At 40.8% G+C, this 22,277-nt stretch overlaps 1 protein-coding gene across 1 annotated transcript; it reads right to left on the bottom strand.

Moving 5' to 3' along the window:
- Nucleotides 1-544: 544 nt before the first annotated feature.
- On the bottom strand, nucleotides 545-22,071 carry TGS1 (trimethylguanosine synthase 1). Its single transcript, XM_079299848.1, has 13 exons — nucleotides 21,886-22,071; nucleotides 21,186-21,250; nucleotides 19,629-19,801; nucleotides 17,021-17,873; nucleotides 16,139-16,256; nucleotides 15,088-15,174; nucleotides 14,126-14,297; nucleotides 12,290-12,644; nucleotides 11,341-11,514; nucleotides 10,236-10,379; nucleotides 8,592-8,808; nucleotides 7,743-7,821; nucleotides 545-849 (listed from the first exon to the last, which is right to left on the bottom strand). Exons 1-13 carry the CDS (start codon nucleotides 21,981-21,983, stop codon nucleotides 736-738), a joined length of 2,649 nt encoding a protein of 882 aa, XP_079155974.1. The 5' UTR covers nucleotides 21,984-22,071; the 3' UTR covers nucleotides 545-735.
- Nucleotides 22,072-22,277: the final 206 nt, after the last annotated feature.

The following is a 22,277-nucleotide window of genomic DNA, read 5'->3' as shown; positions in this document are numbered from 1 at the left end:
TGCCCTCCCTGAAGGCTTAGAAAAGAGGGAGGACAGAAACTCCTCTGCTTACTGATACATACCTCCAGACAGAAGGTTTCTTCAAAATATCTTTGCAATGAAAAGGAATGAGAGGGAGATAGAAAACTAAAATAAAATTACAATACTCAGAGGGTAGAGTCCCAGCTTCAGACACAAACACACCCAGCTCTCTGAGCTGCAACAAGCCAGAGCATGCACTAGAATTAACTGTGACCCTTCATCCTGCAAAGAAAACCTGAAAAGGTTTCTCAGTGAGCATGGAAGAGAGAGGTGGACTGGGATTAACCTCTCGTGGTACACTTGACCCTCTAGTTCCACCTGATGGTCAGATGCTTTTGCTTCTCAAGCACAGACAGCAGCTCCTGTGGCTTTCAGGCCATTTTTCTCAACTCTCTGTGTGCTCAAAACCAGAGCAAGCACAGAAGCACGTGAGATTTACAAAGAAATCCTGAACCCCACTTCCATAGGCTGGGGTCAAACCCTGCAAGATTGTGTTTTATAAAAATCTTCATACATTCACAGCTTTGTTACATTTACAGTTTTGTCAAAATTAGTATAAAACATTTATTGACAGGAACAATGGACAGAACAAATTTTTATAAACAGAAATTAAAGTAGAAAATGGCTTCAAGTCATTTTTGACCAGCCAGCTATACAAAAGCTTAAGCAAAGCAGCAGTCAGGGAGGCTGGGTTTGGGAGAATCCACGTGGAGTTCAGATGTCATGCCTTATTAGATCACCAAAATAAGCTGTTATTGTCTTCAGTTTGTTATTGAGAAAATTTTGTTCTATTTCAACTTTCCCTCCTGGGCCTGCTAAGGAAGCCACCTGAAAAACAACAAAAGCAAACCAATCAATGAACAGGAAAATAGGCAAAATCCCAAACCTTCTAAAGCACAAACAATCACAAAAAAAGTAACTCTGCTCTGTTAATAGTGGTGGAAAACGTTCCTTGGCAGCCAATAACTCTGATCCTCTTTTTATGTCTCCTTTTACTCAGAGAAGCAGTTTGTGGCTTGTGACTGTAAAACTTTCCTCACCCAAATCATGAAAACAAGAGGATTTCAGAACCAAAGATAAATACTCAGAACTTGACATGCTGTGCTGAGGCAAGAGATGCTAAACTCTGGTTTGAAGGGTACTTGGCATTTGAGACACCCAGGTGTGGCAAAAAGCAAGGTGCAAGCTGGGCTTTAAAGATGTCACATCCCAAATTTTGGGTGAAAAGTAAAACCAATTTTAGTAATTAGAATTAGGAAGCATAAAGGTTGCACTGAAGAGTGGGAGGGGAACAACCCAAACAAAACCAAGCCCCAAACATGCAGAGGAACTCACAAAAAAAGGTCACAGTTAATTGTTGCTGGTATTGCAACCAAAGAAAAAGCTGTTGTATGCACTGAAGTCACAGGCAGTGCTGAGGGTTAGGCTGGGGAGCCTGTCAGGCAGCACTGGGCCCAGCTTTGTGTATATGAGCACTGGAGTGAGAATTTCACCATTCATGCTCTGCTGGACTGCACACCTTAATGCTTAATGGTTACAGACAGACACCACTTCACAGGGGACTCTGCATTTTGGACTGGAGCATGCAATACTCTCCCTCTCCTGTTTTTACTCAAGGTGCCTTGTAGGATGCTTCTGAGGGGTAACAGCATACAGGCCATCAATTCCTCATCAGGACAGAACACACAGTCAGAAGGACAAAATCCAAAATGGAACATTGTCTGCTTTTTTCTCTTCCACTGTGGACCCTGAAGATCTGTCCTGTGGGGTGGTCCATGCTCCACAGCCAGTTCTGCTCTATTGCCATTCTCCCAGGCTGCTATAGGAAAATTATTTCTATAGTTCCCCATGCAGGGAAACTTCCCAGGCAGACATGAAGTTATCAGGGTCTACAGGCCTGTAGTAGATTTTTAACTGATCTTTAAGCTGAGATGTTAGTAGATGAAACTTTAAGTTCAGGCTGTGTTATTAACCCTTCTAAAGCCCCTTGAGACTTGACTGTGTCGTGCAGGTTTAAATATAAACATGCTGAACTTCCTCTATTTCACTGCAAGTAAAAAATCAGCCTACTACCAAGAGAAAGTAAGTGATTAATTTAAATTACACTTTGAACCTTTATTGACTTGTCCATAAAACTGCCACACTTAGCTAAGTCAAGCATTTATTTTTTTGTTTTGATTTTCTCTCTTTTAATTTTTTGTTTTTGCAGACAAAAAAAAGTGTGAGCAGTTTCTTCATCCTTCAACTTCTGGTGCTAGGAAAAAACGCTCTGTGTTGTCAGAGAGGAACCTGCCACTTAAGTAAAAAAACAGAGGCTGGCTGACTTATAAATAGCACAAGAATCTGAAATTGGCAAGTGATCAGGAATGTTAATTTTACAACTTATCTGTTCTTACTTGAAATCCAAAAAGCACTGTGGGATGATCCATAGCTTTTCCAGGAAGATGTTAACTTTTAATTTTTTACAAACAGAAGCTGGAATGTCCCTTCCAAAAAGCAATAAGAGGCTTTGCATTTTATAGCTGATGTCACTTAAGTGCTCTAAAATATTAATTGGATTAGTCAACTTAATGTAAGAATACTGAAATTAGTGTCTTGGGGTTATACATTCCTGCTTTCTGGGCACAGTTTGTATCACTAGAGTATCTAAGTATGACTAATGCATTGATATTAAACATTAGTGTTTACTAAACATTTCTCTTAGAAGACCAAATAAAACAAGATGCCCCTACACTGACAGGTGGTATCCACCAAGGGACAGCTGAAAATTAACATATGCTGTGTCTGGTCTCTAAGTGTGAAATCCAGGATAATTCTGATTAATTTGAAACAACACTAAAGGTACTTGATAAACCCAAAAGTGAAAAAAATTTAAATAAACACATGGGAATAAGCTCTGCTGTGACAGATCTGGTCCTGTACGCTCTTTAAACCACCCAATATTCAGAGAGAAATGCAAATCCTCTGTGACAATGCTTAGTTGTAAATTGCTGGAGGTTGCAAATTTAATTACGTAGGAGTTGCCAAGTTTTCCTCAGCAGGGCTCAGTCAAGCCTGACAAGTGCAGTGAGGGAAGGCTGCCACACACCAAGCTTCACAAGGGTGCTGGCCTGGCAGAGGGACACCCTCTAAAAATAACAGCAGATTGAGGAACGATGCTGTGAGAAAAACAAAGGTGCTCAGCTATTTTTAGAGATACTGACAAACATCTCCTGTTTTTGCAGTGCACTATAACTGTGAATACAGAAAGGCTTTTCTTAATTGCTTTTAAAAACTTGACTAGTCCAACATTTCTTTATCTTGCACCTTTCTGTGTACATACAATGATTCCCTGCTGGCAACTCTGCTCACCCTGCTTTATTCTTTAGATCAAACCCACATTGCTTGACTGGACAGATATTGCCTCCTTTGCTGAGCTGCTGTCCCTAGGCAGAGGCAAAGGTTGCAGCTTCAGTTAACATCTCCCTGCATCCCTCTCACCTTCATCCTTTCAGTTCAGTGACCACTGCTAAAAAGAGCCCACAGCCACAGCCACAACACATCAAAAAAGTAGCCAACAGGTTTGAAAAGGAAACATCAGAAAATATGAAAATATAGATGGTGAAATAAACATAGACTATTTCAGGAGCACAGGTTGCTTGAGGTGCAAACTTCCCTTGCGTTCTCCAGAGTATTTTTCAGTTTGAAGGTTCTCCTACTGGTCTTGGGGTTTTAAAAATATTTTTCTAATCATAATGAAACTCTTTTAGTAAATTAACTTCCTATCTGTTCCAGCCACCAACTAACACAACTGTGGACAAAAATTTTATCATATTTTTTCTCTCCTCCTAGAAACTTTTCTGAGGTATCAGAAATACAAGCTTTCTGACTTGATATGCATTTATATAAGGACACTGTGAATGAATTAATTTCATAGAATGTTACTAAAATGAATAATTCCCTCCCCCTGCACCCAACCTAAAAGCTAAGGGGAACAAAACTGCATACACTTGAAAAAGAAGGCAATGGTATTCTTTATACATAATAAACATAATAAAATAAAATGCACTCAGGAAGCATTTTTGAAAATGTACAGGTATGCATCTGAATTATGACACCGTCACAGTGGTGCTGCCACCCTTTAACAGACCAAACATTTATTTACTTTTTCTTACTTTGCATAGGCAAACTACAATTCAGTATGTCAGCACTATGAGCTTTAGGAAGACTGAAGTTCAGAAGTATCACTCTGGCTTGGTGTGTCCTATGGGTAACTTCTGGCTTTCTCTTTTATCAAGGACAGAGGATACACATGAATTTAAAGCAGGCTGCTTAAAAGCTGTTGTTATTAACACAATAGTCACACCTGAAGTGCATGCAATTACATTCACTTTCATTCAATGAATGCATTACATTCAGCCTGCAAAACACATCAACCCACAGTCTTTTATCTGCCAACTCCCCTAATTGCCAAGCATGTTAAAAATATTATCAAATCAACCTCTGCTCATTTCCTGGTCTCTCACTCCCTGCTTTGCTCATTGCTCTATTTACTCCTAAATAAAGATTACTCTGCTTGGAAAGTCCTATTTGGCTAGGTCTCCATTTTAAAATCACAGCTAGAAGAGAGAAATCAAATAAATAAATGGGTTTTACCCATCTTTACTCCCTTCATTGAGCAGTCATTTTTAACAACTACAACTTCACAAACAGAAATACAGCAAACATTTTTCTGTCCAGGCAGTAGTATTGCAGATAGAACAAAGCCTTGGTGTCTAACTCCTGATTTTCTCAAAATGACTGATGGAGACAAGGTGGGAACAAAGACAAGAAAAAAAAGACAAGTACCAGCATAATGTGTATGCTTTGTAGGACTATCAAGGTCCAGAACACTTTGCTTAATTCTAGGCTCATAGAACCACTTTACACTAGACAAGAAACAAAAAGCCACTGCTGCATTCTGGCAGTATTTGAAATATAAGCCAGGTCTGGGACACCAACATTTAGAGCAGCAAAAGCTCCAACAACAGCACAATTTGATAAAATGAGACATAGCTACCACAAACAACAGTATCCCTGTCTTCAAAGAATGGTGATGTTTTAATCAATCTCTAAGGCACAAAACAGTATCTGCTGCTAACCACACACAGGCAGGATAAGTAATCAACTCCCAATTCCTCATTACTCTGTCTCCCAAACCTGGCTGGGCTGGTAAAGATGCTGATGTGGTTATCTGTCTCACAACAGACCAGGCTCACCGGTTTACTGGGGGGAGCCATCATGCATTCTGACAACATTCTGACTACCAGTGAGAGACCAACAGCAAATGAATACAACTTCTACAGATTCCACCATTAGCAAGAAAATCCTACAGCAACAAATTGCAGATTCCTCCTTCTTTGCTGCAAATATTAACATACAGAAGTATTGTCTAGTACAGAAAAGAGTCTGTGAAATATCTTTCACAGAAATGGCATGAGGCAGAGCACAGCATGATAAACACTTCATAAATTGCATTTATGAACTACATGACAGGCAATAATAAACATACATATTTTTTAATGTACTTGCACACACAATTATTATTCCTGGTTATTCCTAGCTAGAAAGAATACTGTTAAAGATTAATTCAACCTAAAAGCAGACCTGCATACATTACAAATTTCCTAACATGCTTGTAAACAAGGAGATTTGATGCAATTCAGGGAAATGTTTTTACATTTCTTGTAAACGAATCAACCATCTTGCACTGGCTCACTGCTCCCTCTCGAGGCAGAAGTACAAAAGTTCACTTCTCTTCAACCTAAACTCTGTGGATTTTTTTTAAGGGAATTCAAAGAATCACATTTATCTCTACAAGACCAACTCTACACAGAAATGGCCATGCCTGCAGAAGTAGTAACTGCTGTTTTTGCAATAAAATCATGTGGAACAAGGCTGGATATCTTGTCCACCAATAAAGCAATGAACACAGGGTCCTCTGACACAGCTAGGTCAAGGTCAGCTACTACCCTGCTTTCACTCCAGCAGCAGGATCCCGATTTTGTTTGTTATCTAACAGTGATCTGATATATCTTCCACAAAAATTACATATTTTCCCCTAAATCAGTACTTTTATTTCAAGGGTGTTTCTAGCTGCCTGGTTTGTTAGGTTTTTTTTTAAATTTTGCTGGAGAATCACAGGTCTGAAAGTCCAGTGGCAGTAAATCCAGAAACTCCACTCTTAAATACAGCCAGAGATTTTGGTAATCAAACCCATAACAGTCTTTTGTGGACCAGAGTATTCACCAAGGTCAGGTTTGGAACAGTCACATTTGACACACCTTTGTCCACACAGGATGAAGACACTTCCTAAAACAGTGGGCTTATTAACACTCCCTTTCCCCCCTCTCAGATCATCAACCTTTTGGTTTCTTTTCTTTTTTTTTCCTATACTGACACTATTTCTAAAGAAAGGCATAAAGAGCTGAGAGTAGCCCATAGCATGGAACACTGGACTGAACCCAGGACCTCAGCCATGAGCTTCTAACAATTGAGCCATGGTTTTGCAGCCATATGTGTTAAGCCAAACCCATGGAGGCAATCAACATAATTCAGAGCCAACTGCATCAAGATGTAGAGATGTCAGGACACCTAGGTACATCACCCAGAAGAGCTCAGCTCTTCTGTAGGAAAACATGCAGGTATGTGGGGAGTACTCTTGGATGCTTTTGTGGAATCACAAGTGAAATGTAGATGTCTTTGGCCATTCAGAATTCCAGTAAAAAGTGCTCATAAGTAGAGGAGAAAACTCTCTAAGGTCACTCCTCAAAATGGGAGTGAAATATTTGATAAAATGCAGTGGTAAAACATTGCAATTAAGGAAACTCTACCTAAAATTAAGGTCTCTGTTCTAAGATTCATAAGCCACTTTGACATTTTACCAGCCTGAAATGCAAAAAGGAATTGAATCATCACCTGCCAAAACAATGGTGCTGTTCACCATTAGTCTGCTAATACTCAGGTCATGCAAATTTCAGCCTATTTCTCAAGCCAGCTGTTTGCCACCAACAATTCCACAAGCCACCATATGGCTTGATGCCCTGACTCCTCTAAGTCAGACACAGGAACAAGTCCTGGGAACTCCTGTGGCATCTTGCAGGTGAGAACTGTTCCCTTCTTTGCAAAAAGCTACAAGTCATCATTAACACAGAAAATACACAGAGGAAATTAAACCAGACACTCAGGGGAATTGTTAGTCATGTAACTGCTTCAAAAATCTCTAATACAAAAAAACCCACACCAGAGCCATAAATTCTGTGTTTATCACTAATCACTTCAAGGCAAGCAGCCTATATGGAACCACACACCTGTGTGGACACCAACAGCAGCAACTCCTTCATAAACTGACAGCCATGAAAGTCTGGGATTCACTAATCAGAGCTGGGTAAAATATAATGGGTTTTGATAATTTTATAATGATGTATGTGCCTGGCAATTAATTGGCTTTGAAATTTCTACAAGAAACCCCCTTCTTTAAGAAGAAACTGTCAAAACCATGGAAATACTCTTATACTCCCATTTCTAAATATACCAGAAGTTCTGTAAACACAAAAATCACTTAAGTGAGTCAAATTTCAAAACCCCAAATACCCCACAATCAGCTGAACAGACTTAAAAGTCTTACATATGTGCTTACAATACTTATATTTTAAGTCAGCTGAGCATTTTATTTACTACTGAGACCACATCCAGTAACACACCTGGTTAATGTCAGCATTCCGAGGCAGAAAATACACAATATTGTTGGTGATCTTCTTGGACAGCCTGAAAATTTCAAATGTAGAAGCCAGTAAAGGAAAAAAAAACAAGAATGGGGAAGGAAAAGTCTCTTTTTATATTCATTCATTTTGAAAGTATGTCTCAATTTCAGCTACTATGCAATTAAATTGTAGTTAGTCTTTTGAGTGTCTGAGTAGGATTCACTTCTGAAATGCAAAAACTCTATTTCACTATTAGTGCCCTAAAAGTAGAAAAAAACCCCCAACAGTCACTTTTAATGAAAATTTAACTGAACTGCAGAGGAATATTTGAGAAATTTGAATGTAGTTTGTAGGTAGTATATTTAGTTTACACTTGTTTTTTGATACATTTTGTGGAATCATATGCCTACAAATATTTTCTTACTTGTACAAATATAGCTACATTTTAGCAAAAAAGGAACAAATTGAAATTATTCAGTGATAAAAGAAATCCTACACTTTGTATAGGAGGTTAATGTATTATGTTAATACCTTCCCAGATAAGTGAGTGCTCAGTATCACTTTGGAGTACTTCAATACAATAATTTAAAGGAGTTAAAACTGCTGAATTAATGTTTGAAGTTGAGAGCTACTCAATTCACTGATGGACTTGCTGCTTGCTTATCACTGTGTTGTTTTGCAATAAAAAGCAAAAACATCTAAATTTAGGTGGGGAAGATGACTGACAAATGGTTTGCATCCGGAGCTGCCGATCCAGCTGTACCACCCACGGTCAGCGGAGCGCGCACGCAAACGCCACGGGAGGAGAGGGAGGAGAGGGGAGAGAGCCGGGAAGGATGGCAAGGATATCCATCGGGGCAGATCATGGTCTGGATGTCGAAGACGTCGGCGGTGGCGTAGTCGGGGCCGCCCCAGGGCGGGCTGAGGAACACCACGTCGGCGCGCAGGCCGGCCGCCAGCGCCATGAAGTCGCCGCGCAGGAAGTCGATGCGCTCGGCCACGCCGTACACCCGCGCGTTGTGCCGCGCCAGCCGCAGCTTCTCGGCGTCGATGTCGATGGCGATCACTGCGCACGGGACACGGCCAGCACAGGCATTAATGGGGCAGGGAGAGCCACCCTGCTGCAGCTGCGGGGATGGGCTGGACTGGCACCGTCACCAGCCCTGTGCTGAAAGCTTTTCGGGCCTTCTCTCAATCAACTACTCTCAAACAACTCCACAGAGCACTGACTCCTCCTCTCTGCAAGTTTCTTTTCTTTCTTCGGCTAACCCCAGGCTGTCCCTTACCCAGCCACTTAACAATGCCTGTCCCTCACACAGCACCTTCTTACCTTACCTGTTCCTTCCTCCTCACAGCACAGCCAGCACCTCCATCCCAAACTGCAGCAGACTCTGGATCTCCAGCTCCAACTTACTCTCAACTAACTAGCCCACTCTTTGTAATCCCCATCCCCATTGGGCAGGCAAGGCTGTTTTCACTTCTCGGTAATCAGTACAGCTGTTACTCATGGGGAAATATTCCCTCCTGCACTATCCTTACAAACTATTCTCCTACACCACCTGACCACAGCAGGTCACCGCAGTCAGACATCTGCTGCTGTGACAACCCAGCACCTCGGCTCAAGGACCAGACATGGTCTGTCAGCCTAAGAGAGGAAGTCCTTCTTGCCTCAGGTTTGGCAGGAGCCTGACAACTTCAATAACATCCATTAGAAACGTACTCTTCTCCTTTGTTAAAAATGAAACACTTATCTGCAGCTGGCCACATAGTTCTGAAAATTTAGCTTTTTAAAAACCTCCAACCAACACAGCCCAAGAGAGGTGGATGATACAAGAATAGTACATAATAAGAGAAATTGAAATTTACCCAGGAAGTACAGAAGTGAGATGTATAGATTGGATCATAGCCAATCAAATTTAATGCAATGGAAACTACCATTAGTCTAGCTCAAACATTAGTCAGAAGAGTTAGATAAACTGATACAAGCAGCTGGAAATGCTTTTACAGGAAGTACTCTCAACATTTCACTACAATTTCATTAGCTGGCATTAGACTAACATGAAGCTATCATTACTTTTCTGTACTACTTCTGCAGAATCTGCAGGTGATTCCATTCAGTGCTTTAAGTACATGGAACCTGTTTTTGAGTACAAAGACTACAAGTAACAATTGGGAAAAGCAGCAGCTTTGACAGAAGTCTACTTTTACCAGTGATCTCGAGAGTATCTGGCAGACCAGATGTTATGCCACACAAAAATAGCGTTGACTAGTACAACTCAAATCCAACTCTGACTTAAAATAGAAAAGCAGATTTATTAGTATTTTTTTATAACAGAGAGGTCATATTGTGAGCCTGATGAAGTAAAACAGCTTCTGCTGCTACAGAAGCACCGAAAAAGGAAATAAATCAACAAACAAGAGCACATATCCAAATAGTGTCAGGATAAAGATTGAAGAAACAAAACAAATGCACTGTATACAACACCTACTTACCTCTTTTTGAGGTCAATGCAAACTGGATAGCGTTTCCTCCAACCCCGCAGAACGCATCCACTATGATGTCACAGTTGAACGACTGACTGACACGGATGGCAATGTGCTCAGCTATCTTCTCAGGAGTAACAGAAAACCAACCCTCTGCAGAGGAAGGGGAAGAAATGTATTTTCACCCCTTATTTTAAGGTCACATAATTTAAAAACAACCAACCAAGCCCCACATAAAACTGAAGGTTTAGCACTAATCCCAAGAATTTTGGCTTAGTGCATTCCACCAGGAAATACCGGCTTTGAAGATGATAAACTCTGCTCAGCCCAGAGATTAGCTAAGCAAACAAAGTCTCACTGAAGCAAACTGATATGCCCAGATCTCAGTACATGCCTTCTTGACCTTGGTGCTGAGGATCCTAGTTTATCAAGGAGAAGTCCATGCGCACAGTGATGAAAAGCTTTTTATATCATGACTATGCTCTGTAGCAAATAAAACCAGAAATATACTCTCTCTTATCCAACATTTTATTTTCTTCACCACAATGTTTGGTCTGCCAACTAATTTGCAAGTTTATGAGGCAAAGCATTAGAAATGGAAGGCTTACAACTCAACCAACAAAAAATATCTGGCAATCCTAATTCCTCTTTTACCTATAGATTTATAATTTGAAGCGGTTTGCAAATAAACAAGGAAAGCAGTCACTTTGCAAGTGACTGCTGCAAGTCAGAACAAAGCAGAATGAAATGAGATCCAGCAGCATATTTGGATGTTTCACAAATTTTTTTTTATAAAGTATAGAAACAGAAAAACATCACTGAGTTTCTGAACAAGTCCTGATAAAGTATAATTCGGGGTCAGCAAGATCTTCAGCAAATACAAGGACTAATGCAGTCAGAGATGTCCCACACTAAAAGCACTTCTGAAGCCCAGGATTTCTACTCACCTGCCTGCTGGGGGGTGGGGGGGGCAAGGAATTTAAAAATGGGTGCAAACACACATTCAGTAGTGTTCCTCCTTTATGAAAATTAGTAATAAACTGCAAGAAGGACCCCAGATTTGGATACATCCTTGGGTAAACCACCAGGTGAGCACACTTAGCACTGAACACACCTCTGTCTAGTTGAATTCCCTCATCAAACCGAGAGAAGAGCCGGTAGCGTTGTGCCCAGTACTTGATGAGCTCTGGATCAGCAGCAATCTCAGGAGGTATAGTTCTCAGTGCATTTTTATTCTTCCTCCTCCTTTTTGTCTCCTTCTTCTTTGCAGTAATGTTTTCATCTACAGCTGGAAGACACTGCAAAAGTTAACAGTCACTGTTCTTGTAGGCTAGGAATGTAATTTGTAGGTGAGTGTTAAGATTTAAAAACCCTGCTAAATTACTGTTTGCCAGATTATGAAGATTAGAGGCTTCAAATTAAAAAACAGCATCCCGTATTTCAAGAGATTAGTCACAGTCCTAAAAATCATCACTGTTCATCCATTTTTTAAGAGCCTTAATCTTCAGCTGGAGACAATAAACTCCATGTAATGAGCAAACAAGTGGATCAGAGACCAATTTGATGCCCTTTTATCAACTACAAATAAAAACCAATCTAGACAAGAGTTTTACAGTAGGAATCTAACATAACCAAACTACTGTAGGAAAGATTAAATTATATATAAAAACCTGAATAATTCTGCTTTCCTTTGCTTCATGTTAAATAGAAAGGTTGACAATACTGATTTTTTAAAATCTTAGAAAATAATTTTAACAACACACCTTCCCCAGAGCTCAGCAATGTGCATTTGAACACAAAACTCGATGGTTTAATCACCCTCATCCTTGCAGAGGAAAAAAAATCCATGAATTGCAAACCTGATAGACCATGTCAAGGATAAACAATGACTATAAAGAAATACTGTCACCACTAAAGACAAGACCTGGGATTCCTTATCCCTTATACCTAATGAGTCTCATTGAATTAACAAAATAAATAGTGGTGCACGGCACAGTAACTTGAGAAGGCAGTATTAAGTCCACTGCCAATTCATTTCACCAGTTTGAAGGAAACTGATTTACCTTGGCTGATGTCCTCTGTCTCTGGCTGGAGATAATCAGGAATATCCAGAGGGACAAGCTGCCTCCCACCACCATGCTCAGGCCTCTCAGGCCCCTGTTTCTCAGAGTCACTCGCTGCAGCATCCTGTGCCTCCTCCTCAGGCTTACTGCCCCCAGGCTCTGTGCAGGCTGCACTGGAGGATGGTGGCTCCTGCATTTCAGCATCCAGTGTCTCACTCTGTGTGGCAGTGACACCTTCCTGACCCTCTGAGTCGCTGCTGCTCACAGGCATTGCCTCTGCTTTACCCTGAGGGGTGGCTGCCTGGGACGTGTCCTCCTCCTCAGCTTTACTGACCTGCTTCAGGAACATTTCCACCTGCAGTTGTCAAATATCACAGATGATCAGATCTGTTATCCAGAGCACAGCTTAGAAGCCTTACATTTCAAAAGCACTTGCCACTGCAGGCACTCTCTACTGTGTGTATTTTGGAAACACTAAAATATCCAGACTCAAAACATTTAAGAAACTATGCCCCCTTTTAAAAATATCTAGAAACAATTTGTCTTTGGGAACAAGATGCCAGCTACCCCCAACAGAGAAAGAAAAAATCAACCAACCAACAAAAAGATCAACAGATAAACACAGTAAATAATTTTGATGTAATATCTAAATAGTTACACTTGCCACAGCCCAGGTGACCAATTCTACTACTTCACAACTATCTTCTCTAATCTGCATTCAGAGATGTACTCTGCCTCTCAGAGGAGTTTTTTAGCATAAACAGGTAAAATTACCTTCATACATTAGTTGCCTCACCTTCAAGATGTACCAAATGGTGCAGATGGTAAAGGGTTCTGCTGCACAGCAGAGAGCTGGACATAAGCTCCTAACCAATGTACAGACACCACTCCAAACTCCTCAAAGGCACATGCAGATGCTCCTTTTTACATTACTGTTGCTCTGAGTGGCTCTAGACCTGGAGCAGTTCCTTACCTGGAAGTCTGACGAAATTCATAACTTTTTTTTCCTTCACATAATTAAAGTTGCCCTCAAACTATATTGGCCCCAGGTACAAAATCAAAAATGAATCGAAATTATAGCAATGTGATTGGAGTTCAATAAAACACGTATGGCCACCACTAGAAAACAGTGCCCTGCACTTGGGTTTTGGGGAGTGCCAAGCATCCCAGAAGAAGGTGAAATAACATTAAAATCTGTCCCCTCAGATTTTCAGAAAGACTTAAGTACTTTACTTAAGACTTTACTTAAGTAAAATCTCCAGTGAACAAGTGTTTCTACTTCTTAGCAATTTCTGAGTTAAAAAAAAAAAAAAAGCATGAGGTTATAGATAAAAATAAATGCATGTAGAGCTATAAGCAAATTTTTTTCAAAATTACTAAAAACATGGAGTTACATGAAATACACAAATCTACAAGAAGATTTTGTTACTGTTGAAATGCCAGCATTAACAACTGGCTCATGTGCAATTTACAACCAAAGATACTTTTAGTAACAACAGAAACAGGCACACACCTCTAAAGCTATGTGCACTCAGATGTTAGGAATGAATTTCACGTAATTTAGTCATTTAAGCTCACATTCCTCTTGACAGGGTCCACTAATACCTTTCCATAGCCATCCTAATCTAAATACTCTTCACATGGATAGGAGGCAGGGAGGAGGAGGAGAAAACAAGAAAGAAAAAAAGAGTGAAGCAAAAAAGCAGTGGACTGATATTTAAAAATGCCGTCTACTCTAGGCAATTACTTTTTTTTTCATTTTCATAATACAACAGCTAAGGCAGCAGATAAATCTATGAATTACAACAGTGTTAACAACAAAATATAGAAATATACCTTCTTCAAAGTTTTGCTTTTTTTGCATGTCATTTCAGATTCTTCTGTAAAGAAGATGTGTGTGTTTTTGCTCTTTCTTGGTTTACGCATATCCAAGAATTTGGACTTGAGTTTTGCTTTTTTCTCCAAGTACTGCACACTTCGGTGGGTGAAATCTGGAATTCCACCATACCTGAAAATAGACAGACAGATAGATAAGGATTTAGTTGGTCAATTTTCACCTTAGAATCTTTAAAATGAATGTTGAGATCTACAAAAAAAATATTTAGACAAAAGTATTTTTTATTGGTCCATTTAAAATCTATCACTGGGTGTAGCTGCAAAACAGCATACCTTCACAAAAATTTCATTTTTTTTTAATTTGAAAATGTTTAACCTAATTAGTTTCTGATTTTTTTTTCTAATATCTGTATAAGTTTAGATGAAAACAATTACCCAGGCCAGCCCAAAGAATAGGAAATGAAAATAAAAATCTTGATTAGCAGAATAAAAGATCTTTTTGGTGGCTGTCAACAACCTCCAAAACAGCTACCTTTACCTTCTGGCAAATGCAATTAAAAAAAACACCAACCAACTAAAAAAAAATTTCATTGGTCAACGCCTGGCAACACCTTATTTGTATGGCAACATTTCACTAGTATAAAGGAACCTCATTCCAATATGAAACAGTTAAAAATCATGATCTCAGTCACAAGACTCCAAAGTGAGAGGACCATTCATTGTCAGAGCCTTTAAGCTCTAATTTAAGTAGCTGACCAGCCACTTAACATTTACACAAATGAAAGTACACCAAGGTATAACACATAAGTACTTTCAGTTGTATAAATGAATCCCAGAGACTAACTCTGGGAATCAGCTTCAAAAGTTTAACAAAAAGGAAATTGAGATGAATGGTCTATTTCCATAATAACAAGAAAGCTGACTTGCTATAAAAAGCCCCACAGTTTCTCATAAGTAATTACTTTTGTCCTGTGCCACATTTGAAACCCAACACAGAGCAGGTTTCCTCTGCATCTTCCACTGGGTTCTCATCCACATCCAGCTCATGGCTAGGAAAAAACATAGATGACAAAGTTACTTACTGTGAAGAAACCAATAATTTTACAACTATACCACTAAAAATCTTGCATACTGAAAACATTTAAATGTGGGCTTCAAGTAAGCTCCTCCACATTGCTGAAACCAAATCAAGCAAATAACACCACTCTATTCTTCTGCATTAATTTTTGGGTTGGTTCAGGTTTTTTACCCAATTCTATGGACAAATGCCCTTCTAATGGGGCTATAATATTCCAACTATTCTGAATGACCTCTTACAATACTTAATGTCAAGCCCCACATGATGAAGACAGTGTCTGTTCACTCCATGTCCAAATTACCTTAATCATCTATCATATTATCTACATTATTATCTATTATTAATGTTGCAACACAATCAAAATACTAGAACAAAACCAAAGCTACATTATTAGTAGGTAGCAATTCTGCCCACTCCTTCATATTTGAATCTGCAAATTTATTAGAGAGGAAGAGCCATCTCACAATCTTTGAGACTATGTATTTTTAGAGAAGAAAGAAAAAAAAACTGTGACAAGGCAGATACTGTCTATTTTATGACTGCCATAGCTCTGAGCATTTTACTGGCAGCATTCAATGCAGTTAAACAATACTGATTATTTACTGTTGTTCTGGTATTGTCTACACTAATTAGACCTAAATAAGCAAGCTGCCCTATGCAATTTAACAATCTCATATACTTCACAAGTGGCACAAGAATAGTACCATCACCTTGTACAGTCATCAAGGCCATTCATTGTTTTCATAAAGCACTGGAAGAGAAGAAATATCCACTGCTTGTTGTGAGGCAAAGCAATAAGCAGTGATGGAAGACTATGTGGCTTTGTACTGACATTTTAACTCATATCCTCAATCAAAGGTATAGTTAGTATAAATCAGAAGGCTCCTGCACCTGGACTACAGGAGAAAAAAGCTCATATTTATTTCATGACTTGCCTTCTCTTGACTTTGACATGCCTATATTCAGGAGGCTCTTCATCCTCATCTTCATCTTGGTCATGAAGCTGCAACTGCTTGTTTCCATTTGAATTCAAGCTACACGACTCCTGCATACCTAAAAAAAGATACATCATATTTTCCTTCTGCATAAATCAATTCCTTGTCTTCCTGTCCCCAAAGGAACCCTGCAGCTACAGCTAGTGTTCCAAACACACATCTTTACTTGTCTTTCTTCGAGGGACAACATACTAATAAAGCTGCCAGTATTACACTGTAGTGTTAACAATCTTATGAAGGACCAACTTCAAATTATTTAAGAAAAATAAAATGCCTGCAAGATACAAAATTTGAAACAGTTTACTCCTTGTGTGTAGAATTTTGTCTCCATCCATTAGCTATGCAAAGATTTCACAGAGATTTAGTAAGAAGAGATTTAAACACTCCTCTCATTTCTTTTTTGAAAGGAGATCTTTTTACCTCTCCCATTCCAGGTCTACTGTAGGAATCAAGCTGGCACCACACCTGCTTCTTCCTCTTTTAGAAAGTCACTAACAGCAGACTTAAGTCTAAGCTGCAATATCAAGACTAAACTAAGTAATTAAATATGCACTAACAGTGATCTCTCACCAATTTCTGTACTACATTTGAAGATTTATGAAAAACATATTCTGTTAAAACCATTTCTGGCTGAAGAACACATTCAATATACAGGTTAGAGATGAGAAATCATCCCAGGAAGCAGAGGGAAGAAAAAGGAATCAAGCATATAATCATTTCACAAAATACCAGACTTTTTAAAAATGGCATAATACAGACATGCCCTTGTTTCTTACACATAACCACTTAGAGAATTCTGATGATTATCTGATTTTGTATTACCTGACTGGTCAGCACTTTTATTTTTACAAGATGTTCTCCTTTTCCTGCTTCCTCCATCACAGGGCTCCTCCTGGCTTCCAATGTCAGATGAACTGTGGTCTTCAGGATCTTTGTGGGCTACTGTTAGAGCAGCACTGCTCTGTTCCACTTCCTCCAAATTCAGATTTAAATTACAAATCCCAGAGATTATTTCACTGTGGGGCTCAGCACTTGAAGGGAGTGCTTCCTCACTTCTGGTATTGGAGGGAGACAGCTCCAAGCTCAGCACTTCACTCTGCTCAGGTTCTGGGCTAACCAAGCCCATTTCTCCTGAAAGCCCAGTCTGCTGTGCAACCCCATTAACTTCCACTTTGTCACTATGTGAGCTCTCAGTAGTCCATCCTTGACTTGTCCAATATTGAAACTGTTCCAAATAATACCAGTACAGTTCACTATAATGCTGCTCCCATTCTTCCTTAGTATCTGGACTATTCCAAGGCTCAGAGGCTGTGATGCCCTCAGACGATGAGACCTCTCGGTGCTTTTCCAGCCAACTTTGCCAAAGAAGGCCCTCTCCATACTCACCCCAGTACTTCTCCCATTTTTCCTTAAGTTCACTGTGTAAAGCCTCACTTGCAAGGCTTTCTGAACTTTCACAGTTCCGTTCAATTATAGCCTGAGGTTTGCTGCTCATCTCACACTGCTCTGTAGCTAGGGCCAGCTCATCAGAAACAGACTGGATACAACCACCACAAGCTTTGTCCTGGCATTCCTGTCCCATTCTATCCTCGTGTTTTTGCTGTAACTCTTTCTTCTTCTTCTTTTTCTTTTTCATAATCTTCACATTATTTCTCTTTCTATAATTTTCTGTAGCCTTAAAGAAAATGGAAAAGTTAGAATTCCAAAACATATATATTATCTTGTCCTCTCTCCAATCACATCTCTGTTTCCATTGGAACCCTCCCTCTCAGGGCAACCCTGCTGTTGGTTTTCTCCCCAAAAAGGCTGTAGAGTTTCTGGGTCTGATAGGGCCCTGCTACATAACTTTAACTGGCACTTCTGAGGAAGCTGTGAGGAAGAGCTCTAAGTCTGCAGAAACACACACACAAAAAACCAATGATAGAAGTGGGGCTGCTGAGTGGGAAGCACAAAGATTTGCAAGGAAAGTCATCAACAAGAAACACTATAAATCCTAAAGGGAAGCTGGTTAGGAATTGAAGGGTGACAAGGTTGAGCTCAACAGCAAAACAGCATCAAAAATCTGTTTTATGGGGCTGTGGTGACTGACCCTTACATTACCTGGTATCTGCCTGACCAGTAAACACTGTTCAGTATCTTATTAGGATAGCAAACATAATGGTCAACCTCATAGAATTTAAAATCCTTGCTATCTTTGTATGCTTTACACAAAAAAAGCATCATTTTGTACTCAAAAACTCTATAAATCCTGTAGCTGAATCCCTGTATGTCTAATGTTGGCTAATGTTGGCTAATGGAAATACAAGGAAACAACAACCTCCTGCTCAAATAAACATCCCTTTCATTTGTGCAATACAATAATTTCACTTGTTAAAGTTATCTAGTGGAAGAGAAGACAGAAACCTGTCTCTGAAAGGAACACTAAGGTAACTTGTTGGTTTCATCAATTACAACCCCACTTGCTTCAGAGGGGCTTCCTGTGATGACAAAACTCACATGGACAAAGGACTGTGAATGTACACCCCACCAGCTGAAATCCTTAGTTTTGTTACACTGACAAAAGCATAAGGTGGACTATAAAGAAGTTAAAACTGAAGAATTTGCATTGATCTTTCATCCACATCCCTCATGTTAGAACACACAGTCATCTAGTAGTCAGTCATCTAGTAAGAAAATGTATTATTTTCCCATTCAGCTTATTTGCCTATTACTATATAGCAACAAAAATTCTACATATACTTTGGGCTTGAAGTTGGACACATGTATGGTCTACTTACAAGTTATCAATTAAAATCACATACAAGTGTCTCCTATTTACTTACAAATTGATCAGGTCAAAACAATGCAGTGCTCTGTCTCACTGTCAGGAAAGTCTGTATTCCATAAAGTGGACACTGTCAATATTGCACTGTCTTTTTCTCATCTGTGAAAACTTCAAGCCCCTTCTAAAGCCCAAATGCTCCCTATGGGAAGCAGAGCACCAAAGCCTCATTCCTGCCTTTTGGAACACCCTGGCTTTATCAGCTGCAAGGGGAATTTGAAAAAGCAGCTGTTTACATTACTATCAAAAGCTAAATGGTTAAAGCAGACAGTGTGAAAATACATGCTAAGACTGGAGTGTACTAGCTGTCCTGATGTGCAGCATCAGCTGATTTTACCACAGCTGTTTTAAATCGGGTTTCTTTAGTCACAAGAGCAGTATAGATATTGAAGCATAAAGCCTTGACCCTGTTTAGTCCAACTGGCAGGGGTTTTTACAACCTGGACAGACCAAGGTCCTGTGTGCTGTTACCAGGATGCAATGCAGGCAGCTTAAAGGCAGCTCAGATACATTTCCATGAACTGCTCTCTCAGAAATAACTGACAGGAGGCACATCCCTACATCTGCAAACACACACAAACAGAACAAGCAAAGCAAATAAAGATTTACCACAAAGTCCCTGTGGGCTGACTGCCCACCAAACTGAAGAGGCAATCCCATACTCTTCATAAGCTCAGCTTCCGAGTCCAGTTCAACTTCTTCCAGGTCCAGGGCATGATTAGTATCCACCTTTAACTTCACATTGGGACAATGGTTCTCCTCCTCAGACACTTGTTCTTCCTCTGTTAACATGAATATATGAATATAATCTGGTTCTGACACCTCAAAGCCACAGCATGGCATACAGAAAATAGCAGAACTGCCTCTTATGCTTTCCTTCGCCTTTAAAAATCCTCCTCATAAGCAGCTCAATTTCTGCTAATTATCAGCAGGATTCCAAATGTAACTTCAACAGCCAAAGCACTGGGTCTGTCTGGAAAGGAGTTAATGTTCTCCATAGCAGTCTCTATGGCTTTGTGTTTGGGATTTGTGTCTGAAACAGTGTGGATAGCACACTGATGTTTTGGCTACTGCTGAGCACTACTCACACAGCCTCATAACTTTCTCTTTGCCTGACTCTGCCCTCCCCAGCAAGCGTGCACGTCTATCAAATTGTTAAGCAAAAACATATGTATACAAAATTACAAATATTATTGAGAAAGTAAAAGCTGTAGATCGATGGAATTCTGAAATCAAAAGCTTTTGACTAAGTTGATAATACCAAAGCATTCAAGGTTTTTGCTTTGGCTGTTCAGGATATACTTACTGCCAAATTATCACATAACATGAGACCTTCCAATTTTAACTGATTATTCTCACCACAAATCACTCATACATGTATAAAAACATAGTTCACAATCTCCTTCTTTCACTTCTCTCACACCGCCTCAATCTAATCTGTGCTATTAATTATCAGCTTGTATTTCTGCCCAGACTTCCTTTCAAATCAAGCTATTACGCTGCTGGATCTACCAACACAGCAATGATAAAAAGTGATATCAAAAGAATTATATTCAGGTAGGCAAACATGAGGAATTCAGGACATGGAGTAAGGGAGTGCTGTTGAATCTGTCAGAGTATACACCATGATAATTCCTAGATTACAAGCATGTCAAGTGAGAGACTTACTTTTCTGGTCCTCCTTATATGATTCATTGTATATATGTGAATCATATTTTTCCCCATCAGTGCTATTGCTTCTTCTCTACTTCATGCTCAGCAGATTAACTAGCAACAGCTAATGTCCTAGGCTGGGACAGCAGGAGACAAACATCTAGGATCCACAGACCCTCCAATATGCAATCAATTTTGAATTAAGTCAATATTATGATTTAAGACCAGGTCAGAAACATGTGATATAATCTGTCCCATGCACCAGGTGAGTATTATGTGAGGTGGAAAAATTTATCTGGACAGGAATAAGCACTGCACTTTGTCTGACACAAACTTCTACATCAAGATTATACTAACCTGGAAGCTATGTAAATTCTAAGTCATTATTCATTTCTGTCCCCATAGCGAAAGTACTTAAAAACAACACAGAAATAGGAACAACTTAAATAACCACACATAACTCACTTTAAGACTGCACCCCACATTGCACAGTACATTGTATCATCACCTCACCTGTACTGTCATTGTCATCTTTGACATAAAATCCTTTTAATCCCAGTTTATATAATTTTCGATCCCTGTAAAAATAAAAACAGATGCAGAAAGTCACCACTGAAACAATTTGTTTTATAGTAAAAGCAATCATTCAGTGGAAAAAGCCTCCCTAGGGATGCAATAAAATCCCCACCACTGGGCGTTTCAAGATGATACTGGATGGGTACTTAACCTCTTCCAGGCTCCGCTCCCATGAAAGGCTGGACCAAGTGACCTTTCCAGGTCCCTTCCCACACGGGCTGCCCTGTGACTCCCGACAGGCGAAACAAATAAAAAAAGAAACAACATCTGGAAAAGGTAACTCTTAAATTAAAGCCTGACGGGAAAGGCCGCTGGAGCGGCTTCAGAAAACTGCGGCTACGCAGTACACACGGGAATTAAATGTTCCGGTCCTCCTCTCTGGGAACGGGCTGGAAGGGGAGCGCCAAGGGCGGCAGGGAGCGCTGAGCTCGGGCAGCGGCATCAGCGTCTGGGGGCTCCTCTCACCCTATTCAGCTCCCTCCCCGGTGATAAACATGATAAACACATCGGGGTGCTTTTGTGCCCAGCCCGCCAAACCCCGCTCCGCTCGCACCCCTCGCCGCAGCAGCGCGGCCCTGCCCGCCCGTCCCCAGCGCCACCTCCGCGGGGAGCGCGGGGCGCGCCCGGCGCTACTCACTCCACGAAGGCGCGGGAGCAGAGGCACAGGATGCCGCCGGCCGCCCCCGCCCGCAGCAGCAGCTCGGCCACCAGCCTGGGGCCCGGCTCCTGCACCATGGCTGCGGGCAGCGCCCCACGCCGGGCCCGGGCCCGCCGCCTTCCGCCGGAACTGCGGCCCGTGCCCGCCCCGCCGTGCCGGGAGGGCGGCCCGGAGCCGGGAGGGGAGGCCCGGAGCCGGGAGGGGCGGCTCGGAGCCGGGAGGGGCGGCCCGGAGCCGGGAGGGGAGGCCCGGAGCCGGGAGGGGCGGCCCGGAGCCGGGAGGGGCGGCTCGGAGCCGGGAGGGGCGGCCCGGAGCCGGGAGGGGAGGCCCGGAGCCGGGAGGGGCGGCCCGGAGCCGGGAGGGGCGGCTCG

The sequence above is a fragment of the Erithacus rubecula genome, assembly GCF_903797595.1.
Source record: "Erithacus rubecula genome assembly, chromosome: 3".
NCBI lineage: Eukaryota > Metazoa > Chordata > Aves > Passeriformes > Muscicapidae > Erithacus > Erithacus rubecula.
This window is presented reverse-complemented; position numbering and strand designations above follow the sequence as displayed.